This window comes from Pseudophryne corroboree, chromosome 9, assembly GCF_028390025.1.
Source record: "Pseudophryne corroboree isolate aPseCor3 chromosome 9, aPseCor3.hap2, whole genome shotgun sequence".
In the NCBI taxonomy this organism is placed as follows: Eukaryota; Metazoa; Chordata; class Amphibia; order Anura; family Myobatrachidae; genus Pseudophryne; species Pseudophryne corroboree.
The window spans coordinates 320710315-320738237 of record NC_086452.1 but is presented as its reverse complement, the minus strand read 5'-3'; the positions used below and the strand labels follow the sequence as shown (position 1 = coordinate 320738237).

The 27923-nt window shown below is 48.7% G+C and overlaps 1 protein-coding gene across 1 annotated transcript in view; it reads right to left on the bottom strand.

Moving 5' to 3' along the window:
* The window catches only part of DDX17 (DEAD-box helicase 17), a 182741-nt gene that overhangs the window by 21518 nt on the left and 133300 nt on the right, over nt 1–27923 (bottom strand). Inside the window, exons 8-10 of the mRNA XM_063940483.1 lie at nt 24747–24919; nt 18794–18904; nt 18639–18700 (exon numbers count right to left, since the gene is read on the bottom strand). Coding sequence (XP_063796553.1) covers nt 18639–18700; nt 18794–18904; nt 24747–24919 — 346 coding nt within the window. The remainder of the gene's footprint in view (nt 1–18638; nt 18701–18793; nt 18905–24746; nt 24920–27923) is intronic.

Genomic DNA, 27923 nt, shown 5'->3' with positions numbered 1-27923 from the left:
GGCAGAGCCGATTTGAAAAACCGGCGAGGGGGGACCTCTTCGAATTCCAGCTTATATCCCTGAGAAACAATTTCTATTGCCCAGGGATCCACCTGTGAGAGAACCCAGATGTGGCTGAAAAGTCGAAGACGTGCCCCCATTGGAGCGGACTCCCTCAGGGGAGCCCCAGCGTCATGCGGTGGATTTTGCAGAGGCCGAGGAGGACTTCTGTTCCTGGGAACTAGCTGTGTGCAGCTTTTTTCCTCAGCCCTTACCTCTGGCAAGAAAGGACGATCCACGTACTTTTTTGCTTTTATTCGAACGAAAGGACTGCATTTGATAATGAGGCGCTTTCTTAGGCTGTGAGGGAACATAAGGCAAGAAATTCGATTTACCTGCCGTAGCTGTGGAGACGAGGTCCGAGAGGCCTTCTCCAAATAACTCCTCACCTTTGTAAGGCAAAAACTCCATATGCCTCTTCGAGTCGGCATCCCCCGTCCACTGTCGGGTCCATAAGACTCGCCTAGCGGAAACAGACATAGCGTTTATTCTGGAACTTAGTAAACAAACATCTCTTTGAGCATCCCTCATATAGAATACAGCATCTTTTATATGCCCTAGGGTCATTAAAATGGTATCCTTATCTAGGGTCTCAATCTCCGCTGATAAGGAATCAGTCCATGCAGCCACAGCACTACAAACCCAGGCCGACGCCATTGCCGGTCTAAGTATTGTACCAGAATGTGTGTAAATGGGCTTCATGGTAACCTCCTGCTTGCGATCAGCAGCATCCTTGAGGGTAGCCGTATCTTGGGATGGCAGCGCTATCTTTTTTGATAAGCGTGTCAATGCCTTGTCCACCTTAGGAGATGATTCCCATCGTATCCTATCCTTTTGCGGGTAAGGATACGCCATAAGAATCCTTTTGGGAACCCGCAGTCTCTTGTCGGGGGTTTCCCAAGCCTTTTCGCATAATTCGTTCAGCTCATACGAGGATAGAAAGGTGACCTCAGGCTTTTTCTCTTTATACATGTGTACCCTTGTGTCAGGGACAGGGGGTTCCTCTGTGATATGCAAAACCTCTTTTATTGCAATAATCATATATCGAATATCCTTAGCCACTTTTGGCTTTAATTTTGCATCATCGTAGTCGACACTGGAGTCTGAATCCGTGTCGGTATCTGTGTCAACTATTTGGGATAGTGTGCGCTTCTGAGATCCCGAAGGACTCGTCGACATTGGGACAGGCATGGTTTGACTTCCTGTTTCCTAGCCTCAGCTTTGTCTAATCTTTTGTGCAATAAATTCACATTAGCACTTAAGACATTCCACATATCCATCCAGTCAGGTGTCGGCGCTGCCGACGGAGACCTTGCATTCATACACTCTCCCTCCTCCTTAGGTGAGCCTTCAACCTCATACATGTCGACACACCCCACACACACAGGGAAGCTCTTTTCTGAAGACAGGTTCCCCACCAGGCCCTTTGGAGATACAGAGAGAGAGTATGCCAGCACACACCCCAGCGCTATATGACCCAGAAAAAAATCACAGAATGTTTTACCCCAGTAGCGCTGTTCTAACGTTATACACGCCAATTATGTGCCCCCCCCCTCTTGAAAAACCCACAGTCACCGTCAGTAAGCAGGGGAGAGTCCGGGGAGCTTCCTCTCAGCGCTGTGCTGTGGAGAAAATGGCGCCGGCGAGTGCTGAGGAAGAAGCCCCGCCCCCTCGGCGGCGGGCTTCTGTCCCGCTCAAAATCTATCAAAACATGGCGGGGGCTCTTTATATACATGTACAGTGCCCAGCTGTACATGTATATATATGCTTTTGCCATAGGAGAGGTTTATACTGCTGCCCAGGGCGCCCCCCCTGTGCCCTTACAGTGACCGGAGTGTGTGAGGTGAACGGGAGCAATGGCGCACAGCTTCACCGCTGTGCGTTACCTCTATGAAGATCAGACGTCTTCTGCCGCCTCTGAAGTCTTCTTTCTTCTCATACTCACCCGGCTTCTATCTTCTGGCTCTGCGAGGACGACGGCGGCGCGGCTCTGGGACGGACGGCGAGGATGAAACCTGCGTACCAATCCCTCTGGAGCTAATGGTGCCCAGTAACCTAAGAAACAGGACCTTGAAACTCAGAGAAGTAGGGCTGTTTCTCTCTCCTCAGTCCCTCGATGCAGGGAGTCTGTTGCCAGCAGGCTCCCTGAAAATAAAAAACCTAACCAAAATACTTTCTTACAGGAAACACAGGAGAGCTCCCTGCAGTGCACCCATCTCCTCTGGGCACAGTATCAAACTGAGGTCTGGAGGAGGGGCATAGAGGGAGGAGCCAGTGCACACCCAGAGCCTAAAGTCTTTCTTAAAGTGCCCATGTCTCCTGCGGAGCCAGTCTATCCCCATGGTCCTTACGGAGTCCCAGCATCCTCTAGGACGTTAGAGAAATAGGCCTAACAACCTATTAACATAATGGATGCAGCATATGCAATATTTAAACCCATGCAGCCTATTATAACCCCTGCAGCACGGCATGCAGCCTATGCTCTGTGAGCAGCCTTCTCTCCCCTGAGCTATTGCAGTGAGCCGGGGAGTCTTCTAGCGGGGAGAGCGGCAATGCTGCAGAAGTCTGGCTAGCGGGTGTGAGCGCATGCGGAGCGTCGGTATAGCGCTAGTTGGAGCGGCTGTGTCTAGCGCTGAACCCCGTACAGCGTGATGGTAGTAGCGGCTGGGGCGGGCGGCTTGTTAAAACATTTTCCCCACACAGTGGGACAGCAGCGTGTGCTGACCGCCCCGTCCCCCCAGCATACCTTGACTCCAGTAGCGATGGCTGTGACGGGGCTTCTGTCTGTAAGTTCCGTCCAGCTCTTGCAGCAGTCAATGGGCTGTGTGTGGCTGTGAGGGTGCTCTTTGTGAGGACCGACACGCCATGCGCTGCCTCCGTGCAGCGGCACTATCCCGGACCCACGTTTTTTTTATAAACTGGGAAGGGATGTGCTGAAGATTGTAAAAAGTACAAATGAAAAATAAAAAATATTCAAAAGAAGTGTGGTTGAGCTCCACACAAGCCTTGTTGCTACTTCGAGCACAGAAAAAACACTGAGGTACTCTGGGATATGGAGGGGTGGAGAGTTCTAAATTTAAATATTCAGTGCCCTGTTCCTGTGGAAGCCGTCCATATCCCAAGAGTACTCCAGTGACCCCTAGTGGATGAAAAAGAAAAAGGATTTACCGGTAGGTAACCAAAATCAACGTCCCCCTTATCCAGCGTAGTCGATTCCTCCTGCAGAGTGATTGACCACCTGGCAGTAGCTTTAGCAATCCAAGCACAGGCTATAGTAGGCCGCAATATAGCCCCTGTAGCCGTGTAAATGGATTTCAGTGTAGCATCGACCTTGTGATCTGCCGGGTCCTTTAACGCGGTAGATCCCGGGACCGGTAACACCACCTGTTTGGACAGCCTGGAGACAGAGGCGTTGACTATTGGTGGGGACTCCCATTTTTTCCTATCTTCCTCTGGGAAGGGAAAAGCAACCAAGACTCTCTTGAGAATCTGGAATTTCTTTTCCAGAGTTTCCCATGCCTTTTCAAAGATAGCATTTAATTCTTTGGATGCCGGGAAGGTGAGGGAGGGGGGGGGGGCTTCTTAGTATCTGTAAAGAAGGCCTCCTCCACCTGTTCCGGAGATGTGTCCGAAATGTGTAAAACATCCCTAACAGCCTGAATCATCAACTGCACCCCATTGGCAAGTGCTGACCCCCTCAACACATCCCTGTCACCGCCTGCAGCGTCAGAGTCGGTGTCCGTGTCATCCTGCATGATTGCAAGTGCACGTTTGTGAGAATGTACTGCAGGGGACCCGATGAGGCAGTATCAGACCATACAACCACAGAGGACCTGAGTGGCATGCTCAGTCCTAGCAACTCTATCAGAAATCTGAGAAAACAGGATTTTGGTACTTACCAGGTAAATCCTTTTCTTTGAATCCATAGGGGGCACTGGAGTACTCTTGGGATATGGACGGCTTCCATAGGAACAGGGCACTGAATATTTAAATTTAGAACACTCCACCCCTCCATATCCCAGAGTACCTCAGTGTTTTTTACTGAGCCGAACAGGAGCTAGAGAGAGGTTGACAATGGAGTATTACATAGAACAGAACGGACAACAATGAAGTTGACACATAACGTTACTGACAACTAAACAGTTGACACCATAACCAGCACTTGCTAATTTGAACCAGTCGGCGAGAGTGTGTTACCATAAGATCCCCTGAACTTACCAGAAACCAGGTTTAACTGCTCTGAGTGGGCGTCCAGTGCCCCCTATGGATTCAAAGAAAATAAGAATTTACTTACCGATAATTCTATTTCTCGGAGTCCGTAGTGGATGCTGGGGTTCCTGAAAGGACCATGGGGAATAGCGGCTCCGCAGGAGACAGGGCACAAAAAAGTAAAGCTTTTACCAGATCAGGTGGTGTGCACTGGCTCCTCCCCCCATGACCCTCCTCCAGACTCCAGTTAGGTACTGTGCCCGGACGAGCGTACACAATAAGGGAGGCAATTTGAATCCCGGGTAAGACTCATACCAGCCACACCAATCACACCGTACAACTTGTGATCTAAACCCAGTTAACAGTATGATAACAGAAAAAGCCTCTAAAAGATGGCTCCTTAACAATATAACCCGAATTTGTTAACAATAACTATGTACAGTATTGCAGATAATCCGCACTTGGGATGGGCGCCCAGCATCCACTACGGACTCCGAGAAATAGAATTATCGGTAAGTAAATTCTTATTTTCTCTATCGTCCTAAGTGGATGCTGGGGTTCCTGAAAGGACCATGGGGATTATACCAAAGCTCCCAAACGGGCGGGAGAGTGCGGATGACTCTGCAGCACCGAATGAGAGAATTCCAAGTCCTCTTTTGCCAGGGTATCAAATTTGTAGAATTTTACAAACGTGTTTTCCCCCGACCACGTAGCTGCTCGGCAGAATTGTAATGCCGAGACCCCTCGGGCAGCCGCCCAAGATGAGCCCACCTTCCTTGTGGAATGGGCCTTAACAGATTTAGGCTGTGGCAGGCCTGCCACAGAATGAGCAAGTTGAATTGTGTTACAAATCCAACGAGCAATCGTCTGCTTAGAAGCAGGGGCACCCAACTTGTTGGGTGCATATAGTATCAACAGCGAGTCAGATTTTCTGACTTCAGCCGTCCTTGAAATGTATATTTTTAAGGCTCTGACAACGTCCAACAACTTGGAGTCCTCCAAGTCGCCAGTGGCCGCAGGCACCACAATAGGTTGGTTCAGGTGAAACGCTGATACCACCTTAGGGAGAAAATGCGGACGAGTCCTCAGTTCTGCCCTATCCGAATGGAAGATTAGATAAGGGCTTTTATAAGATAAAGCCGCCAATTCAGATACTCTCCTGGCGGAAGCCAGGGCCAGTAACATAGTCACTTTCCATGTGAGATATTTAAAATCCACATTTTTCAATGGTTCAAACCAATGGGATTTGAGGAAATCTAAAACTACATTTAGATCCCACGGTGCCACCGGAGGCAACACAGGAGGCTGTATATGCAGTACTCCTTTAACAAAAGTCTGTACCTCAGGAACTGAGGCCAATTCTTTTTGGAAGAATATTGACAGGGCCGAAATTTGAACCTTAATAGATCTCAATTTGAGACCCATAGACAATCCTGATTGTAGGAAATGTAGGAAACGACCCAGTTGAAATTCCTCCGTCGGAACACTCCGATCCTCGCACCACGCGACATATTTTCGCCAAATGCGGTGATAATGTTTCGCGGTGACTTCCTTCCTTGCCTTAATCAAGGTAGGAATGACTTCTTCTGGAATGCCTTTCCCTTTTAGGATCTGGCGTTCAACCGCCATGCCGTCAAACGCAGCCGCGGTAAGTCTTGAAAGAGACAGGGACCCTGTTGTAGCAGGTCCCTTCTCAGAAGTAGAGGGCACGGGTCGTCCGTGACCAACTCTTGAAGTTCCGGGTACCAAGTCCTTCTTGGCCAATCCGGAGCCACTAGTATTGTTCTTACTCCTCTTCACCGTATAATCTTCAATACCTTTGGTATGAGAGGCAGAGGAGGAAACACATATACTGATTTGTACACCCAAGGTGTTACCAGTGCGTCCACAGCTATTGCCTGTGGATCTCTTGACCTGGCGCAATACTTGTCCAGTTTCTTGTTGAGGCGAGACGCCATCATGTCTACCATTGGTCTTTCCCAACAGTTTATTAGCATGTGGAAGACTTCTGGATGAAGACCCCACTCTCCCGGGTGAATATCGTGTCTGCTGAGGAAGTCTGCTTCCCAGTTGTCCACGCCCGGGAAGAACACTGCTGACAGTGCTATTACGTGATTTTCCGCCCAGCGAAGAATCTTGGCAGCTTCTGCCATTGCACTCCTGCTTCTTGTGCCGCCCTGTCTGTTTACATGGGCGACCGCCGTGATGTTGTCCGACTGAATCAACACCGGTTTTCCTTGCAGGAGTGGTTCCGCCTGGCTTAGAGCATTTTAGATTGCTCTTAGTACCAGAATGTTTATGTGAAGAGACTTTTCCAGGTTCGTCCATACCCCCTGGAAGTTTCTTCCTTGTGTGACTGCTCCCCAGCCTCTCAGGCTGGCGTCCGTGGTCACCAGGATCAAATCCTGTATGCCGAATCTGCGGCCCTCCAATAGATGAGCCTTTTGCAACCACCACAGAAGATATACCCTTGTCCTTGGCGACAGGGTTATTCGCAGGTGCATCTGAGGATGCGACCCTGACCATTTGTCCAACAGATCCCTTTGGAAAATTCTTGCATGGAATCTGCCGAATGGAATTGCTTCGTAAAAAGCCACCATTTTTCCCAGGACTCTTGTGCATTGATGTACAGACACCTTTCCTGGTTTTAGGAGGTTCCTGACAGGTCGGATAACTCCTTGGCTTTTTCCTCGGGAAGAAAAACCTTTTTCTGAACCGTGTCCAGAATCATCCCTAGGAACAGCAGACGTATCGTCGGAAAACAGCTGCGATTCTTGGAATATTTAGAATCCAGTCGTGCCGTCGAAGAACTACTTTAGATAGTGCTCTTCCGACCTCCAACTGTTCTCTGGAACTTGCCCTTTTTAGGTCGTGCAAGTAAGGGATAATTTAGATGCCTTTTTTCTTTGAAGAAACATCTTTTCGGCCATTACCTTGGTAAAAAGGCCCGGGGTGCCGTGGATAATTCAAACGGCATCGTCTGAAACTGATATTGACAGTTCTGTACCACGAACCAGAGGTACCCTTGATGAGAAGGACAAAATTTGGACATGGAGGTAATCCTTGATGTCCAGGGATACCATATAGTCCCCTTTTTTCCGGTTCGCTATCACTGCTCTGAGTGACTTTATCTCGATTTGAACCTTTTATGTAAGTGTTCAAAACATTTTAGATTTAGACTATGTGTCACCAAGCCGTCTGGCTTCAGTACCACCATATAGTGTGGAAAAATAATACCCTTTTCCTTGTCGTAGGAGGGGTACTTTGATTATCACCTGCTGGATATACAGCTTGTGAATTGTTTCCAATGCTGCCTCCCTGTCGGAGGGAGCCGTTGGTAAAGCAGACTTCAGGAACCTGCGAGGAGAAGATGTCTCGACTCTCCAATCTTTACCCCTGGGATAATACTCGTACGATCTAGGGGTCAACTTGCGAGTGATCCCACTGCGCCCTGAGACTCTTGAGACTACCCCCCCACCTTGAGTCCGCTTGCACGGCCCCAGCGTCATGCTGAGGACTTGGCAGACGCGGTGGAGGGCTTCTTTTCCTGGGAAAGGGCTGCCTGCTGCAGTCTACTTCCCTTACCTCTATGTCTGGGCAGATATGACTGGCCTTTTGCCTGCATGCCCTCATGGGAAAGGAAAGATTGAGGCTGAAAAGACTGTGTCTTTTTTAGCTGAGATGTAACTTGGGGTAAAAAAGGTTGGATTTCCCAGCTGTTGCTGTGGTCCCCAGGTCCGATGGACCGACCCCCAAATAACTCCTTCCCTTTATACAGCAATACTTCCATCTGCCGTATGGGATCTGTATCACCTGACCACTGTCGTGTCCCTGACATCTTCTGGGAGATATGGACAACGCACTTATCTTGATGCCAGAGAGCAAATATCCCTCTGTGCATCTCACATACATATATATAGAATGCATCCTATTAAATGCTCTACATGAATAAAATATTTTCAGTCAGGGAATCCGACCAAGCCAACCCAGCACTGCATCTCCAGGCTGATGGCGATCGCTGGTCGCAGTATAACCACCGTATGTGTGTATATACTTTTTAGGATATTTTTCCAGCTTCCTATCAGCTGGCTCCTTGAGGGCGGCCGTATCTGGAGACGGTAACGCCACTTGATAAGCGTGTGAGCGCCTTATCACCCTAAGGGGTGTTTCCCAACGTTGGCGGGAAAGGGTATAACGCCAATATTTGCTATCGGGGTAACCCTACGCATCCTCACACACTTCATTTTATTTTATCTGATTCAGGAAAAACTACAGGTAGTTTTTTCACTCCCACATAATACCCTTTCTTGTGGTACTTGTAGTATCAGAAACACGTAACACCTCCTTCATTGCCCTTAACGTGTGGCCCTAATGAGAAATACGTTTGTTTATTCACCGTCGACACTGTATTCAGTGTCCGTGTCTGTGTCTGTGTCGACCGACTGAGGTAAATGGGCGTTTTTAAAAACCCTTGACGGTGTTTCTGAGACGCCTGGACCGGTCCTAATAGATTGTCGGCCGTCTCATGTCGTCAACCGACCTTGCAGCGTGTTGACATTCTCACGTAATTCTCTAAATAAGCCATCCATTCCGGTGTCGACTCCCTAGAGAGTGACATCACCATTACAGGCAATTTCTCCGCCTCCTCACCAACATCGTCCTCATACATGTCGACACACACGTACCGACACATAGCACACACACCGGGAATGCTCTGACAGAGGACAGGACCCACTAGCCCTTTGGGGAGACAGAGGGAGAGTCTGCCAGCACACACCAAAAACGCTATAATCATATAGGGACAACCTTATATAAGTGTTTCTCCCTTATAGCATCTTTTATATATATACAATATCGCCAAAATCAGTGCCCCCCCTCTCTGTTTTAACCCTGTTTCTGTAGTGCAGTGCAGGGGAGAGCCTGGGAGCCTTCTCTCCAGCTTTTCTGTGAGAGAAAATGGCGCTGTGTGCTGAGGAGATAGGCCCCGCCCCTTTTCCGGCGGGCTCGTCTCCCGCTATTTTTGAAGTTAGGCAGGGGTTAAATATCTCCATATAGCCTCTGTGGGCTATATGTGAGGTATTTTTTGCCTCTAATAAGGTTTTTATTTGCCTCTCAGAGCGCCCCCCCCAGCGCTCTGCACCCTCAGTGACTGTTGTGTGAAGTGTGCTGAGAGGAAAATGGCGCACAGCTGCAGTGCTGTGCGCTACCTTTATGAAGACTCAGGAGTCTTCAGCCGCCGATTTTGGACCTCTTCTCTCTTCAGCGTCTGCAAGGGGGCCGGCGGCGCGGCTCCGGTGACCATCCAGGTTGTACCTGTGATCGTCCCTCTGGAGCTAGTGTCCAGTAGCCAAGCAGCAAATCCACTCTGCACGCAGGTGAGTTCACTACTTCTCCCCTAAGTCCCTCGTTGCAGTGATCCTGTTGCCAGCAGGACTCACTGTAAAGTAAAAAACCTAAGCTAAACTTTCTCTAAGCAGCTCTTTAGGAGAGCCACCTAGATTGCACCCTTCTCGTTCGGGCACAAAATCTAACTGGAGTCTGGAGGAGGGTCATGGGGGGAGGAGCCAGTGCACACCACCTGATCTGGTAAAAGCTTTACTTTTTTGTGCCCTGTCTCCTGCGGAGCCGCTATTCCCCATGGTCCTTTCAGGAACCCCAGCATCCACTTAGGACGATAGAGAAAAGGATTTACCTGGTAAGTACCAAAATCCTATTTTCTTTTTCATCCACTAGGGGTCACTGGAGTACTCTTGGGACGTACCAAAGCTTCCCCCTTGGGCGGGAGAGCTGTTTGGCACCAGTAACACTAGGCGGCCAAAGCTAGATGCTGATGCCGCAAACGTATCAAACTTGTAAAAGCGCACAAACGTGTGCACTGATGACCATGTAGCCGCACGGCAAAGCTGCGTCGTGGAAGCTCCACGACCAGCTGCCCATGAAGTTCCCACAGAACGTGTGGAATGAGCTGTTACTGATGTAGGCGGCTGTAACCTAGCATGAAGGTAAGCCTGACGTATAGTCAGTTTTATCCATCTGGATAAGGTCTGCTTAGACGCTGGCCAACCCATCTTGGCATCATCATAGAGAACAAACAACGTATCCGTCTTACGAACTGTAGACGTTCGGGATACATAAACGCGTAATGAGTGTACCACATCCAAAGTTCCAGAATGTCCTGTCAACACAGGAACTACTATTGGTTGATTGATGTGAAAAGATGACACTACCTTTGGTAAGAAAGCGGGATTCGTCCGAAGTTCCGCTCTGTCATCATGAAACACCAAATACGGTGGCTTGCATGACAAGGCACCCAAATCTGAAACACGCCTTGCCGAAGCTAAGGCTAAAAGAAAAATTGTTTTCCAAGTGAGGAGAGGATTTTGGTACTTACCGATAAATCCATTTCTCTGAATCCTCTAGGGGACACTGGAATCCTATACAGTAGGGGTGTGAAGCCTTGAACCGGAGGTGTGGCACAATCTAAAATTTGCATTGTCTGCACAGCCGGTTCCTCCCCCTAAACATCCCTCCTCCCTCATTTTGAAAAATTTGACTGAGAGAATAGGACATGACACTATAGCACATGGCGAGGAACCGAACCATACAACATATCAAACAGCAGCCAAGAACTCTTAACCGAATAACTAACGCTGTTTGCACGAACTGTTTAAAACAAGAACTTTGAACACAGCAGGTTGACAGCACCGAGGCGGGCGTCCAGTGTCCCCTAGAGGATTCAGAGAAATGGATTTATCGGTAAGTACCAAAATCCTCTTCTCTTTCATCCACTAGGGGACACTGGAGTCCTATACAGTAGGGGACGTCCTGAAATTTTCCCCCAGGGAGGGAGTGCTGTCGGTGGCCTGCAAAACTAAACGTCCGAACTTAGATTCTCCGGACGCAAAAAGTATCAAACTTGTAAAATTTTGCGAACGTGTGGGCTGAAGACCACTTCGCCGCCCTGCATAGTTGAGTAGTGGAAGCACCCCTGGCAGCCGCCCACGAGGCACCCACTGATCGAGTAGTATGAGCACCCGTCTGAACCGGAACCTGTTTGCCACAGGAAATATAAGCTTGCCGAATGGCAAGTCTAATCCATCTAGACAAAGACTGCTTAGATGCCGGCCAACCCTTCTTTGGCCCATCGTAAAGAACAAACAAATGGTCCGACTTTCTGAAGGACGACGTAACCTGTACGTATACCCGTAAAGCTCGGACAACATCCAATGACACGTCCTCATCTGTGAGACCCTGGAAAGATGGGACCACTATTGGCTGGTTTACGTGAGCTGCCAACCCGCGTGCTCTTCTTGTTACATTTCGTACAAACATAACAGGTCTTGGAGGTCTTGGTTGCCTTAGACATGTTGTTTTGAAAACCCTGTACCAGGGTAGCCCGCCGCGCTTTCACCCTTTAAACTACGAAGAGAAAGACTGGGAGATAACGGAAGCGAAGGTTTTGGATCCGGCTGGAATTACCTGTCCTTTTCGTATATAAAAAGCAGCAGGCCAATATCTTTACTTTAATTAAATAAATAAATAAAAAAAATAAAACACCAGCCGACTCAATCCTCACACCCCAACTGTAAATCAGCTACGATGTTGGAGTTGGTATTCGCTTGCTTCCGTGAATTTTCTGCGGGATCTTTGAAACAGAAGTCCCTTGAAAATATAAATTGTAAAGTAATATTACTTTTCAGGAGATTCTCATATACTGTAAATATATTTTACACCAGCAGAGGGAGCTGTTGCCTAACGATCACTCTGTTATATTTTACTATGCACTATGCAGGCAGTGCAGCAGGGGGAGCTAATTCTGTAATAAGCAACCTTTTCCTTACTTTACTGGGGGGAGGGGAAGGACCCATCCCTTGTCACATTCTGGCGCCATAATCATTAAATATGGCCCCCACTAAATGTCTGCCCCACATATGCTTTCACTTCACTATAGCTTTTTACTGGCTTGGTACGTAAAAAAAAACACTTGCTGCTTTGGCTCCCCTCCCTCCCTCCGCCCGCAGGCTGGCGCGCGTCGAGTCTGCCATCAGCGCTCGGCGAACAGACTTTTCCCCGCTACTATCTGGCGCGCTCCGGACCCACTGGCCGGCGCGCGCCTTGACAGCCCCGTAGCGGCGCCTGTGCTCCGCTTCGGCTGACTGATTCGTCCTTATGCAGCGCTCCTCTCTGCCGTCGCTCCCTGCTCACAGGGAGGAAGGGCTGAGTCCCGCGCCGCACTCTGCTCCCGCCGCTGTATCTGCAAGAGGGGGTCTATTTCTTTTATCAGGAGGCAGCAGTGATAGTAAAGACTTTCAAGAAAGAAAAAAAAAAAAAAATTAATAAATTACATGAAGTACCCTAGCCTAAGCTACGTCTTCCTTCAACCAGTACTCACTGTTAGAAGGTTGGAGGATCTACTGTGCAGAGAGGCAGGTCCCTTCAATAGGGATCTTTGTCTCTCCAATATATATGTGGCTTTGTCTCCCTTTTATTAGGTGGACGCAGCACACTCTTGGTATTTTAGTCAGGAGCTCAGTGCTCCCACGTGCTGTTACCTCCAGCACAATTTTTCAAACTGAGGGAGGAGGGATGTGAAGGGGGAGGTACCGGCTGTGCAGACAATGCTAATTTTAGATTGTGCCACACCTCCGGTTCAAGGCTTCACACCCCTACTGTATAGGACTCCAGTGTCCCCTAGTGGATGAAAGAGAAACTTTATATCCACTTGCTGTAAGGGTTCAAAATATGAAGACTGTAAGAAATCTAAAACCAGATTCAAGTCCCATGGCGCAATAGGTGGAATGAATGGAGGCTGTACTCGGAGGACACCTTGCAGAAAAGTGTGTACCGACGGCAATAGAGCCAATCGTCTTTGAAAATAAATTGACAACGCAGATACCTGCACCTTTAGTGTAGATAAACGCAGTCCTCCATCTAACCCCGTCTGTAGAAATAACAAAAGACGGGATAACTTGAAAGATGATGTCGGAAACTTCCGAGCTTCACACCAACCTATATAGGCACGCCAAATTCTGTAATAATGAGCTGCCGTAACTGGCTTCCTAGCGCGTAACATGGTTGGTATAACCGATTCTGGAATGTCCTCTCTTCTTAAGAGGGCGGTCTCAATAGCCACCCCGTCAAACGCAGCCGCGCTAAATCGGGGTAAAGGAACGGACCCTGTTGTAACAAGTCCGGACATAGTGGGAGCGGCCAAGGATAGTCTGCGGAGATCCGAGAACCAAGCTCTCCGAGGCGCCACTAGTATGACTGTGACAAACTCTCTTTTGATCCGTTTTAGCACCAGAGAGAGCAGCGGAAACGGTGGACACAGATACACTAGGCTGTACGGCCAAGCGATTGTGAGAGCATCCACCGCCACTGCCTTTGGATCTCTCGTTCTGGACACATACTGGGGCGTTTGGTGATTGTGGCGAGACGCCAATCGGGTCCACTTGAGGGTAACCCCACCTCTGGACCAACATGTGAAACACTTCTGGATTTAATGCCCATTCTCCTGGATGAAAATCCAGACGGCTGAGATAATCCGCCTCCCAGTTGTCCACTCCCGGAATGAACACTGCCGACAATATCACCTGGTGGTATTCTGCCCAATTGAGGATTCGAGCTACTTCCTGCATTGCCATGCGGCTTCTCGTTCCTCCTTGTTTGTTGATGTATGCGACTGCCGTCGCGTTGTCTGACTGCACCTGGACAGTCTGAGACCGAAGCATGTGTACTGCTTGTCGTAGCGCATTGTAAATTGCGCGGAGTTCCAGGACATTTATAGACAGCAATCTTTCGTGATCCGCCCAGAGACCCTGGAGCTGACAATTTTGAACTACAGCTCCCCAACCTCTGAGACTCGCGTCCGTCGTTAGAATTATCCAATTCCAGGCGCCGAACAGTTTCCCTGCGGTTAAATTGTGTACCTTGAGCCACCAGAGTAGAAACACCCTTGCCCTTGGCGACAACCTCACCCTGTGGTGAATCTGCAGATGCGAGCCCGACCACTGTGCGAGCACATCCAGTTGAAATGGACGTGAGTGGAATCTTCCGAACTGAAGCGCTTCGAAAGCCGCCACCATTGTTCCTAAGAGGCGAATGCACAAATGTACCGAGACTGTGCGTGGCTTGAGCACTAATTGTACCAGATGGCGAATAATCTGTACTTTCCGTTGTGGTAGGTAAATTCTTTGATTTACCGTATCGAGAATCATACCTAGGAATTGAAGTCGTTGAGACGGAATTAGATGTGATTTCTTGAAGTTGACAATCCAACCGTGGTGAACCAGTACCTTGTATGTTAACAGCGCATGTTGGAGAAGCATCTGTTGAGACAGGGCTTTGATGAGCAGATCGTCCAAGTACGGAACTATTGTCACTCCCAAGGATCCGAGATGAGCTATCACCACAGACATCACTTTGGTGAATACCCGAGGCGCTGACGAGAGGCCAAACGGTAGAGCCTGAAACTGGTAATGGTTCTGGCGTATTGCAAACCGCAAGAACCTCTGATGAGGTTGCCAAATCGGAATGTGTAAGCACGCATCCTTGAGATCTAGCGCAATCATGAATTCCTTTGGCTCTAAACCTGCAATTACTGAGCGCAGAGATTCCATCTTGAATCTGTAGTAAGTGACATACCGATTGAGACCCTTTAAGTTCAATATTGGCCTGACTGAGCAATCCGGCTTCGGTACCACAAATAGACTGGAATAATAACCCTGACCCTGTTGGTGTACAGGGACCGGAATCAAAACTGCTGAATCCAGTAGGGACTGAAAGGCAATTTGCAGAACCGCCCTCTGGTCGTCCGAGAGGTAGTCCTGTCTAGAAAAACCGCAGTGGCGGAAGACAGTCGAACTCTATTTTGTAACCTCTTAACACTAAATTGCGGATCCACCCATCCGCGGATGTCTGGAACCACGCCAAATGGAACGTCTGAAGGCGTGCTCCCACAATCGGAGAACCGAGATGGGCTTGTAGCCCGTCATGCCACTGGCTTGTCGGCGACCTTAGCGTCCTGACGACTTGTGTTGGTTTGTTGGAAACCACGTCCTCGACCCCGTCTACCAGGCGTGGCTGTTCCTCTGCCACATCCGCGAAAGGACTGAGGTCTAAAGGATTTGAACGCAGGTCCAGAGTATCTCCGTCTTGGTACCGTTGGAGGCAATGGTAAGAATACCGACTTTCCTCCCGTGGCCTCAGAAATCAATTTGTCCAATTCAGGACCAAACAACTTCTCGCCACCGTAAGGTAACGCCTCTATACCTCTTTTGACCTCTGCCTCCGCTTGCCAAGAACGCAGCCAGAGAGCTCGTCGTACTGTAACCAGTGACGATGAAATGCGAGAAGTGAGCTGACAGACGTCAGTAGAAGCTGTACATAGATACTCCGCAGCCTCACACATTTGATCAGCAAGAAGTATAAGGTGTTCGTCATGTAGGGCAGGCATGAGTTCTGTTATCCATACTATGAGCGCCTTAGTGACCCAGATGCCAACCAACCCAGGTCTCGGCAGCACTCCTGCTGCTATATACATGGACTTTAGCATAGTTTCTTTTTTGCGGTCTGAAGGGTCTTTAAGCGTAGTAGCAGTTGGCACTGGTATGGTTAATTTCTTTGTAAGTTTCGACACCGACGAATCAACCATTGGTGGATTCTCCCATGTACATGTCACAGAGTCTGGAAACGGGTAACTAGACAAATCTGCGAGGTATAGAAACCGTTTATCTGGATTCTGTCGTGCTTCTACTAACATCTTATTAAGAGACTCCGAAACAGGAAAACACATTGTGTTCTCTGTCGTTTAGTAAATACTACTTCATCATTTGTCAGAGGCTCCTAAATTTCTGTAAACTTCAGAGACTGACGCACCGCTCTGATGAGATTATCAATGCCTGAGCTGTTAAAATCATCACTATCTGATTCCACTTCGCCCTCCTCACCCTCATCTTGTGCCGTGAGGTCTGGCATGGAATCGTCAGAATGCAACATAGCAGAAACTGGTAAATCATAAGACATATGAAATTTATCCCGTCTACCCAAAATGGATTTGGACCTTTCGCAAGGCTGAAACGCCTCCGGTAGTTCTGGCGGTCTCACCCTAGACTCAGATCTTGCCGAGCGGCGGTCAATTCTGATTGCAACCCAGCCAGTACATTGGCTAGCATTTCCCATGGAGGCTCCGGGGAGGAAACTGGCTTTAAAACCGGAGCAGAAATTGTATTCGTAACTGAATCCACAAAACAAACTTTACATGTGGTAGATCCATCCGGTAACACACTGCTACAGACCTTGAGTAGAGATGTAGTACTGAAACGTTCTGGAATCACAACAGGAAGACAAAGGAAGCATGGTTAAAATGGCTGCCATGCTTAAACTTATAGTCACAGTACAGGTCATAATCTTTAAAACTGATATATAACCCTGTATGAAAATCCTGTGTATATCACCCCTGCAGCCTAGCATACTGCTGCTGCTTGTCCCCCCTCGTGCCGCTGATTGTACCCCCTCGTGCAGCTCCTTTCAGCCTGTAATGCCCCCCCCCCCCCCCTGTATGCTCCGTTGCGGAGGCAGTATGCGGGTCGGGCAGCGTTAGTGTGGGGCGGCCAGCGGGAGCCGGGTAGCGGGACGCGCTGTAAACAGACAGCGGGAGGTGGGGAGCGCGGCCCTTTGAAGCGGCGGCCGGAGCAGCGGTGGCGGGCGGGCTGTATAGGGATCCAAGCGGCCAGTAGTATGGTGCGCCAGCGTTAAAGAAAACACCCCACACAGCGGGGCGGCAGCGTGAGCTGGCCGCCCCAACCAACATACCTGGACTCCTGTGGTGAGGCTCCGACGGGGCTTCCCTGTAAGTACCGGCCAGTCTTTCTGCAGGATTTCTGTCTGGCTGTGAGGGTGCTCATTTAGTGAGGACCGACACGCCACAGCTGCTTGTAGCAGCTTGCACTATATCTGACCCTGGCCTTTTGGAAGGGGGAAAGAGATGTGTATGAAAAAAGAAAAAATATTAACTAAAAAAAATTAAAATATTCAAAATAATTGTGGACTAAGCCACAGAAGCCTGTTGCTACTTGAGCACAGAAAAAACACTGAGGTACTCTGGGATATGGAGGGGTGGAGTGTTCTAAATTTAAATATTCAGTGCCCTGTTCCTATGGAGGCCGTCCATATCCCAAGAGTACTCCAGTGACCCCTAGTGGATGAAAAAGAAATAGTCTCCCTCAGAGAGACTAACCATTCTGGCTCTCTAGCTGGGATCTGTGCTAAAACAGTGCAATCCTGATTACATGGAATGGAGTCTTCCTGGGAAGACAAATCCTCTGCAGCATATGAAAGTGTCCCTAGACATGTTGTCACACACCCAAACACCCCACAAACACACAGGGTACTGGCAGACAGAGTTTCCCCCCCCCCCCCAAGAATGGCAGAGAGACACAGAGATTGGAGCCAACCCACACACAACGCTATTAGAGTATAGGGAAACCCTAAACACGCGCTGTGTCCCTTAATTGGTGACAGTCTTCACACAGCCTACCCCCCCTTCTACAACCCCCTGGTACCGTGCAGATAGCTGGAGTCGCTCTGAAGGGACCTGTGCATCCACTGGCAGTGAGCTGCAGGCAGGAAAATGGAGCCCAACGCTGCTGGGTCAGCTCTCAGAAGCTCCGCCCCCCTCAATGGCACTGTCTTCCCGCTCCTTGAAAGATTATACTGGCCGGAGGATTTTGTGCTGGCCTGGATCCGCAGATCCAGACAGGATTGTTATGGTCAGTGGAGGGTCCGGAGCTAGCCCAGGGCGACCATCCCAGCACCGCTGAGCCTTCCAACGCTCCTACCCTCTAGCTGCCCTCTTCACATTGTCCCCCACGCTTGCAAGGGGGGACAGTGACTCTTTTGCCACACTTCAGCTCCCTGAGGGGGTGGCGGCTGGCTGCCGGGGCTAGCGTTCCCCTGTGGCGGTGCGCGATCGGGCACCTCTGGAGCTCAATGTCCAGTCAGCGGGAGCAGTGGCTCAAGACCCCGCAGGGCGGACACTGCTTCCCCCCCAGTCCCTCGCTGCAGGGAGGCTGTCACCAGCAGCCTCCCTGTAAAATAACACTCTGAAAAAAGAAAGAAAAAACTTTTTCTAAGAGAACTCTGTAGAGCTCCCCTAGCTGTGACCAGCTCCTCCGGGCACATTTTCTAAACGGTGTCTGGTAGGAGGGGCATAGAGGGAGGAGCCGGCCCACACTCTCAAACTCTTAAAAAAAGTGCCAATGGCTACTGGTGGACCAGTCTATACCTCATGGTATTAAATATGGACTCCAGCATCCTCTAGTCGTCTTGCTCTTAAAATGTAAACTAAAACTAACCATAATAAATCTCTTTTATGACCAAAACTAACTTACCATTCAAAACCCAATCACGCTCCTGCTGACTCTTGTCACCATGGATACACATGGCTGGCCAACTAAGGAAAGAACATACAGGAACATTAAATACTTTCACAATAGAGAAAGGTGGAAAATAAATAAATAAATTAAACTTCAAATTTTCTGCTCACCCATCACGTCTCATTTTGCGAGTAAGTTCATCACAACGACGTTTAGTTTCTACAAAAATAATTGTCTTATTTTCTTTTTCCGCCATTATTTCTTCCATCAGTTGGATAAGCCTGAAATAGAAACAGAACACTGTAAGAAGCAGGCTATATGGAATACAAAACAGTCTCCTGTGAAAAAATAATTGACCATCTACTACATAAAATTACTCAAAACAACCACAGCACTCATTTTCCAATAAGAAAAAAAATAAGATTTTAAACCTACCGGTAAATCTTTTTCTCGTAGTCCGTAGAGGATGCTGGGGACTCCGTAAGGACCATGGGGATAGACGGGCTCCGCAGGAGACATGGGCACTTTAAGAAAAACTTTAGATCTGGTGTGCACTGGCTCCTCCCTCTATGCCCCTCCTCCAGACCTCAGAGAAACTGTGCCCAGAGGAGACAGACAGTACGAGGAAAGGATTTTTGTTAATCCAAGGGCAAGATTCATACCAGCCACACCAATCACACCGTATAACTTGTGATATACTATCCAGTTAACAGTATGAAAACGATATAGCATCAGTCCAAGACCGATGAGACTATAACATAACCCTTATTTAAGCAATAACTATATACAAGTCTTGCAGAAGTAGTCCGCACTTGGGACGGTCGCCCAGCATCCTCTACGGACTACGAGAAAAAGATTTACCGGTAGGTGTAAAATCTTATTTTCTCTTACGTCCTAGAGGATGCTGGGGACTCCGTAAGGACCATGGGAATTATACCAAAGCTCCCAAACGGGCGGGAGAGTGCGGATGACTCTGCAGCACCGATTGAGCAAACAGGAGGTCCTCCTCAGCCAGGGTATCAAACTTATAGAACTTTGCAAAGGAGTTTGACTCCGACCAAGTAGTAGCTCGGCACAGCTGTAGCGCAGAGACCCCTCGGGCAACCGCCCAAGAAGAGCCCACCTTCCTAGTGGAATGGGCCTTGACCGATTTAGGTAACGGCAATCCCGCCGTAGAATGCGCCTGCTGAATCGTGTTACAGATCCAGCGAGCAATAGTCTACTTTGAAGCAGGGGCACCAATCTTGTTGGGTGCATACATGACAAAGAGTGCTTCTGTTTTTCTGACTGTAGCCGATCTGGCCACGTAAATTTTCAAAGCTCTGACCACATCAAGGGACTCTGGATCCTCCAAGTCACGCGTAGCCACAGGCACCACAATAGTTCATATGAAAGGATGAAAACACTTTTGGCAGGAATTGAGGACGGGTCCGCAATTCCGCTCTATCCATATGGAAAACCAGATAGGGGCTTTTATGTGATAAAGACGCTAATTCCGACACTCGCCTAGCCGAAGCCAAGGCTAATAACATGACCACCTTCCAAGTGAGATTTTTCAACTCCACTGTTTTAAGTGGTTCAAACCAGTGTGACTTAATGAAACTTAACACCACGTGAAGGTCCCAAGGCGTCACCGGAGGTACAAAAGGAGGCTGAATATGCAGTACTCCCTTCACAAAAGTTTGTACTTCAGGGAGAGAGGCCAATTCCTTTTGAAAGAAAATGGATAAGGCCGAAATCTGAACCTTAATAGATCCTAATTTTAGGCCGAAATTCACTCCAGTTTGCAGGAAGTGAAGGAAACGGCCCAGATGGAATTCTTCCGTAGGAGCATTCCTGGCCTCACACCAAGAAACATATTTTCGCCATATACGGTGATAATGTTTAGATGTCATGTCCTTTCTAGCCTTTATTAGTGTAGGAATGACCTCATCCGGAATACCCTTATCCGCTAGGATCCGGCGTTCAACCGCCATGCCATCCAACGCAGCCGCGGTAAGTCTTGGAATAGACATGGCCCCTGTTGCAACCGGTCTTAGAGGAAGAAGCCACTAATCTTCTGTGAGCATTTCCTGCAGATCCAGATACCAGGTCCTTCGTGGACAATCTGGAACAATGAGGATTGTTCTCATTCCTCTCCCTCCTACCATTCTCAACACCTTGGGTATGAGAGGAAGAGGGGGAAATACATAGACCGACTGGAACACCCACGGTGTCACTAGGGCATCTACAGCTACTGCCCGAGGGTCTCTTGACCTGGTGCAATACCTCTGTAGCTTCTTGTTGAGGCGGGACGCCATCGTGTCTATCTGTGGCAGTTCCCACTGACTTGCAATCTGTGCGAAGGCTTCCTAAAGAAGTCCTCTCTTGGATGCAGGTCGTGTTTGCTGAGGAAGTCTGCTTCTCAGTTGTCCACTCCCGGAATGAACTGCTGAAAATGCGCTTACATGATTTTCCGCCCAGCGGAGAATCCTGGTGGCTTCTGCCATTTCCACTCTGCTCTTTGTGCCGCCTTGGCGGTATACATGAGTTACTGCGGTGATGTTGTCTGACTGGATCAGAACCGGTAGGTCGCGAAGCAATGTTTCCGCTTGCCGAAGGGCGTTGTATATGGCCCTCAGCTCCAGGATGTTGATTTGAATACAAGTTTTTTGACTTGACCCAAAAGACCTTTGAAGTTTCTTCCCTGTGTGACTGCTCCCCCACCTCGGAGGCTCGCATCCGTGGCTACCAGAACCCAGTCCTGGATGGCGAACCTGCGACCCTGCAGAAGGTGAGCACTCTGCAGCCACCATAGGAGAGACACCCTGGCCCTAGGGGACAGGGTGATTAACTGATGCATCTGTAGATGTGATCCGGACCACTTGTTCCGTAGATCCCATTGGAAAGTCCTCGCATGGAACCTGCCAAAGGGAATGGCCCCGTAAGATGCCACCATCTTTCCCAGGACCCGAGTGCAGTGATGCACTGACACCTGTTTTGGCTTTAATAGGTTTTTTACCAGGGTCATTAGTTCCTGGGCCTTCTCTATCGGAAGATAAACCCATTTCTGGTCCGTATTCAGAATCATACACAAGAAGGGCAGACGAGTCTTAGGAACCAACTGTGACTTCGGGATACTGAGAATCCAGCCGAGTTGCTGTGACACCTTCAGCGAAAGTGACATGCTGTTCAACAACTGCTCTTTTGATCTCGCCCTTATTAGGAGATCGTCCAAATATGGGATAATTGTGACTCCTTGCTTGCGTAGGAGCACCATCATTTCCGCCAATTACCCGGAAATTGGTAATGACAATACTGTACCGTAATTCTCAGGTACGCCTGATGGGGTGGATAAATGGGAACATGAAGGTATGCAGCCTTTATGTCTAGATACACCATAAAATCCCCCCCTTCCAGGCTGGCGATGATCGCTCTGAGCGATTCCACCTTGAATTTGAACCTTTTCAAGTATAGGTTCAGAGATTTTAATTTTAAAATAGGTCTGACCGAACCGTCCGGTTTCGGGACTACAGCCAAGGTTGAGTAATATCCCCTTCCTTGTTGAAGATGGGGAACCTTGAGCACCACCTGTTGGAGATACAATGTGTGAATTGTATTTAATATTATCTCCCTTTCTGGGGGAGGAGCCGGTAGGGCCGATAAGGAAAACCGGCGAGGAGGCACCTCTTCGAAATCCAGCTTGTAACCCTGAGAAACAATTTCTATTGCCCAGGGATCCACCTGTGAGTGAACTCAGATGTGGCTGAAGAGTCGAAGACGTGCTCCCACTGGGGCGGACTCCCTTAGCGGAGCTCCAGCGTTATGCGGTGGATTTAGTAGAGGCTGGGGAGGACTTCTGTTCCTGGGAACTAGCTGTGCCCTGCGCCCTTACATCTGGTAAGAAAGGACGCTCCTCGTACTTTCTTGTTTTTCTGCGACCGAAAGGACTGCATTTGATAATGTCGTGCTTTCTTAGGCTGTGAGGGACTATAAGGCAAAAGATCAGATTTACCAGCTATAGTTGTGGAGACCAGGTCCGAGAGCCCTTCTCCACACAATTCCTCACCCTTGTAAGGTAAAACCTCCATATGCCTCTTTTAGTCGGCATCACCTGTCCATTGCATGTTCCACAGTACACGTCTAGCAGAAATCGACATAGCGTTGACTCTAGAACCCAGTAGACCAATATCTCTTGGAGTATGTCTTATATATAAGACAGCATCTTTTATATATCCTAGGGTCAATAACATGGTATCCTTATCTAGGGTTTCAATCTCCGCTGATAAGGTATCTGTCCACGCTGCTACAGCGGTATAAACCCCTGCCGACACAATCGCCGGTCTGAGTAGTGTACCAGAATGTGTGTAAATGGACTTCAAAGTACTTTTCTGCATGCTATCTGCAGGATCCCTGAGGGTAGCTGTTTCTTGATATGTTAGCGCTACCTTTTGGGTAAACGTGTCAACGCCTTGTCCACCCTAGGGGAGGATTCCCATCGTATCCTGGCCCTAGCAGGGAAAGGATACGCCATGAGAATTCTTTTGGGAAACTGCAGTTTCTTGTCTGGAGATTCCCGCTATTTTTCACACAATTCATTTGGTTCATGAGAGGGGGAAATGTTATGTCAGCTTTCTTCCCCTTAAACATGTGTACCCTCGTGTCAGGGACAGATGGGTCATCAGTGATATGCAAAACATCTTTTATTACAATAATCATATATTGAATACTTTTCTGCCAGTTTTGGCTGTAACTTTGCATCATCGTAGTCGACACTGGAGTCAGACTCCGTGTCGGTATCAGTGTCTATTATTTTGGATAGTGGGCGTTTTGAGACTCTGAAGGTCCCTGCGACATAGGGACAGACATGGGTAGATTCCCTGTCTGTTCTCTAATCTTTTGTGCAATAAATTTACCTCAGCACTTAATTCCACATATCCAGTCAGGTGTCGGCGTTGTCGACAGACACCACACACACACACACACACACATTTGCTCCATCTCCTCCTTAGAAGAGCCTTTTACCTCAGACATGTCGACACACACGTACCGACACACCACACACTCAGGGAATCCTCTTATCTGAAGACAGTTCCCCCACAAGGCCCTTTGGAGAGACAGAGAGTATGCCAGCACACACCCAGCGCTAATACCCCAGGAAAAACACACAATGTGTTTACCCAGTAGCGCTGTAATACTATTATTTGCTGCCAAATATGTGCCCCCCCTTCTCTGAAACCCCCTTTCACCGTGGATAAGCAGGGGAGAGTCCGGGGAGCTTCCTCTCAGCTGTGCTGTGGAGAAAATGGCGCTGGTGAGTGCTGAGGGCTTCTGTCCCGCTTAAATATAATAAAAACTGGCGGGGGCTCTTTATATATACAGTGCCTAGCTGTATATGTATCTCTTTTGCCAGAAATGAGGTTCATATTGCTGCCCAGTGCGCCCCCCCTGCGCCCTGCACCCTTACAGTGACTGCCGTGTGTGAGGTGTGTGGGAGCAATGGCGCACAGCTGCACTGCTGTGCGTTACCTGAGTGAAGATCATGAAGTCTTCTGCCTCCTCTGAAGTCTTCTTTTTCTTCTCATACTCACCCGGCTTCTATCTTCCGGCTCTGTGAGGACGGCTGCGCGGCTCCGGGACGAACTCCAGGGTGAGACCTGTGTTCCGACTCCCTCTGGAGCTAATGGTGTCCAGTAGCCTAAGAAGCAGAGCCTTGAAACTCACAAAAGTAGGTCTGCTTCTCTCCCCTCAGTCCCTCGATGCAGGGCGTCTGTTGCCAGCAGGCTCCCTGAAAATAAAAAACCTAACAAATATACTTTGTCAGGAAGCTCAGGAGAGCTCCCTGAAGTGCACCCATCTCCTCTGGGCACAGTATCAAACTGAGGTCTGGAGGAGGGGCATAGAGGGAGGAGCCAGTGCACACCAGATCTAAAGTCTTTCTTAAAGTGCCCATGTCTCCTGCGGAGCCCGTCTATCCCCATGGTCCTTACGGAGTCCCCAGCATCCTCTAGGACGTAAGAGAAAACAAAAAACAAACGTGTACCAACTCATCACCCTTGATTCTAAAGCAAAGTATTGGCATCTCTACTTTATTATACACATACCATATAAAAGTGCAAAATAAAAATATAACACTGAACCTACTTGTGGTCTTTCTCACTTTCTTGGCACACATCGACGATCTGTAGGATGTTGTGATTTGCGGAGAGCTCCAAGTTCCCCACATTGATCTGAACATAGTCCCTCAAAAAATCCTCAGCCAGTTGACGCACCTCTTTTGGCCATGTTGCACTCCACATTAAAGTTTGCCTGTCAGGCTAAATAAAACATTTCAATTAAATTATGGCAAGTGACTATGTACATTTCAGGAGCTTTGGGAAATGCATCTACACAAGTATATATCTACTAGGTGACTCATCGCGCCCTACGGGCGCTCTTCACACAGTCGCAAGGGGCTATGCCCCCTTAACCCTTGGGCCGTGCAATATTTAGATTATGTGGAGTATATCCTCCAATCATAATTCTGAGTGGTTAAATATTGCACGGACAAAGGACGTGCGATGGTTAAGGGTCCTTAGCCCCTTGTGACGGCGTGAACAGCGCACACAGGGGACGATCACCTAGTAGGTGCTGTGATTGGGGGAGTGGCGGGTGCGGTGGAGACGCAGATGGGAGAGGGGGTGCCGTGGGTGGGTGAGGGATGGGTGTGGGGGTATCGCGGGTGGGCTAGAGGGTTCGGAGGTGCCGCGGGCGGGGAGGTATGGTGTGCAGTGTACGTATGGGGTACATACATGCACTGCATTACTGATGTACAGTAATGCAGTGTATGTATAGTGTACAGTAATGCAATATAAATATATATATATATATATATATATATATATATATATATACATACATATATATACACACACACACACACATATATATACACACACACACACACACACACATATATAATTGCTGCGGTGCCCTCCTGGTGACAATGGCCACTATATGGGTTGGTTAGAAGAAGGCGGCACTCAGTCAGACTCTTATTGTAGAATTTGGGTCATTTATTTAGACCATGTAGGCCGACATGTTTTTCGGGGTGAACCCCCGTCCTCAGGGCCAATAACAGCATTTTGCTGTTCACCCCGAAACATGTCGGCCTACATGGTCTAAATAAATGACCCAAATTCTACAATAAGAGTCTGACTGAGTGCCGCCTTCTTCTAACCAATAATAAGAATTTACTTACCGATAATTCTATTTCTCGGAGTCCGTAGTGGATGCTGGGGTTCCTGAAAGGACCATGGGGGAATAGCGGCTCCGCAGGAGACAGGGCACAAAAAAGTAAAGCTTTTACCAGATCAGGTGGTGTGCACTGGCTCCTCCCCCTATGACCCTCCTCCAGACTCCAGTTAGGTACTGTGCCCGGACGAGCGTACACAATAAGGGAGGCAATTTGAATCCCGGGTAAGACTCATACCAGCCACACCAATCACACCGTACAACTTGTGATCTAAACCCAGTTAACAGTATGATAACAGAAAGAGCCTCTTAAAGATGGCTCCTTAACAATATAACCCGAATTTGTTAACAATAACTATGTACAGTATTGCAGATAATCCGCACTTGGGATGGGCGCCCAGCATCCACTACGGACTCCGAGAAATAGAATTATCGGTAAGTAAATTCTTATTTTCTCTATCGTCCTAAGTGGATGCTGGGGTTCCTGAAAGGACCATGGGGATTATACCAAAGCTCCCAAACGGGCGGGAGAGTGCGGATGACTCTGCAGCACCGAATGAGAGAATTCCAAGTCCTCTTTTGCCAGGGTATCAAATTTGTAGAATTTTACAAACGTGTTTTCCCCCGACCACGTAGCTGCTCGGCAGAATTGTAATGCCGAGACCCCTCGGGCAGCCGCCCAAGATGAGCCCACCTTCCTTGTGGAATGGGCCTTAACAGATTTAGGCTGTGGCAGGCCTGCCACAGAATGAGCAAGTTGAATTGTGTTACAAATCCAACGAGCAATCGTCTGCTTAGAAGCAGGGGCACCCAACTTGTTGGGTGCATATAGTATCAACAGCGAGTCAGATTTTCTGACTTCAGCCGTGCTTGAAATGTATATTTTTAAGGCTCTGACAACGTCCAACAACTTGGAGTCCTCCAAGTCGCCAGTGGCCGCAGGCACCACAATAGGTTGGTTCAGGTGAAACGCTGATACCACCTTAGGGAGAAAATGCGGACGAGTCCTCAGTTCTGCCCTATCCGAATGGAAGATTAGATAAGGGCTTTTATAAGATAAAGCCGCCAATTCAGATACTCTCCTGGCGGAAGCCAGGGCCAGTAACAGTCACTTTCCATGTGAGATATTTAAAATCCACCTTTTTCAATGGTTCAAACCAATGGGATTTGAGGAAATCTAAAACGACATTTAGATCCCACGGTGCCACCGGAGGCACCACAGGAGGCTGTATATGCAGTACTCCTTTAACAAAAGTCTGTACCTCAGGAACTGAGGCCAATTCTTTTTGGAAGAATATTGACAGGGCCGAAATTTGAACCTTAATAGATCTCAATTTGAGACCCATAGACAATCCTGATTGTAGGAAATGTAGGAAACGACCCAGTTGAAATTCCTCCGTCGGAACACTCCGATCCTCGCACCACGCGACATATTTTCGCCAAATGCGGTGATAATGTTTCGCGGTGACTTCCTTCCTTGCCTTAATCAAGGTAGGAATGACTTCTTCTGGAATGCCTTTCCCTTTTAGGATCTGGCGTTCAACCGCCATGCCGTCAAACGCAGCCGCGGTAAGTCTTGAAAGAGACAGGGACCCTGTTGTAGCAGGTCCCTTCTCAGAAGTAGAGGGCACGGGTCGTCCGTGACCAACTCTTGAAGTTCCGGGTACCAAGTCCTTCTTGGCTAATCCGGAGCCACTAGTATTGTTCTTACTCCTCCTCACCGTATAATCTTCAATACCTTTGGTATGAGAGGCAGAGGAGGAAACACATATACTGATTTGTACACCCAAGGTGTTACCAGTGCGTCCACAGCTATTGCCTGTGGATCTCTTGACCTGGCGCAATACTTGTCCTTGAGGCGAGACGCCATCATGTCTACCATTGGTCTTTCCCAACAGTTTATTAGCATGTGGAAGACTTCTGGATGAAGACCCCCCTCTCCCGGGTGAATATCGTGTCTGCTGAGGAAGTCTGCTTCCCAGTTGTCCACGCCCGGGAAGAACACTGCTGACCGTGCTATTACGTGATTCTCCGCCCAGCGAAGAATGTTGGCAGCTTCTGCCATTGCACTCCTGCTTCTTGTGCCGC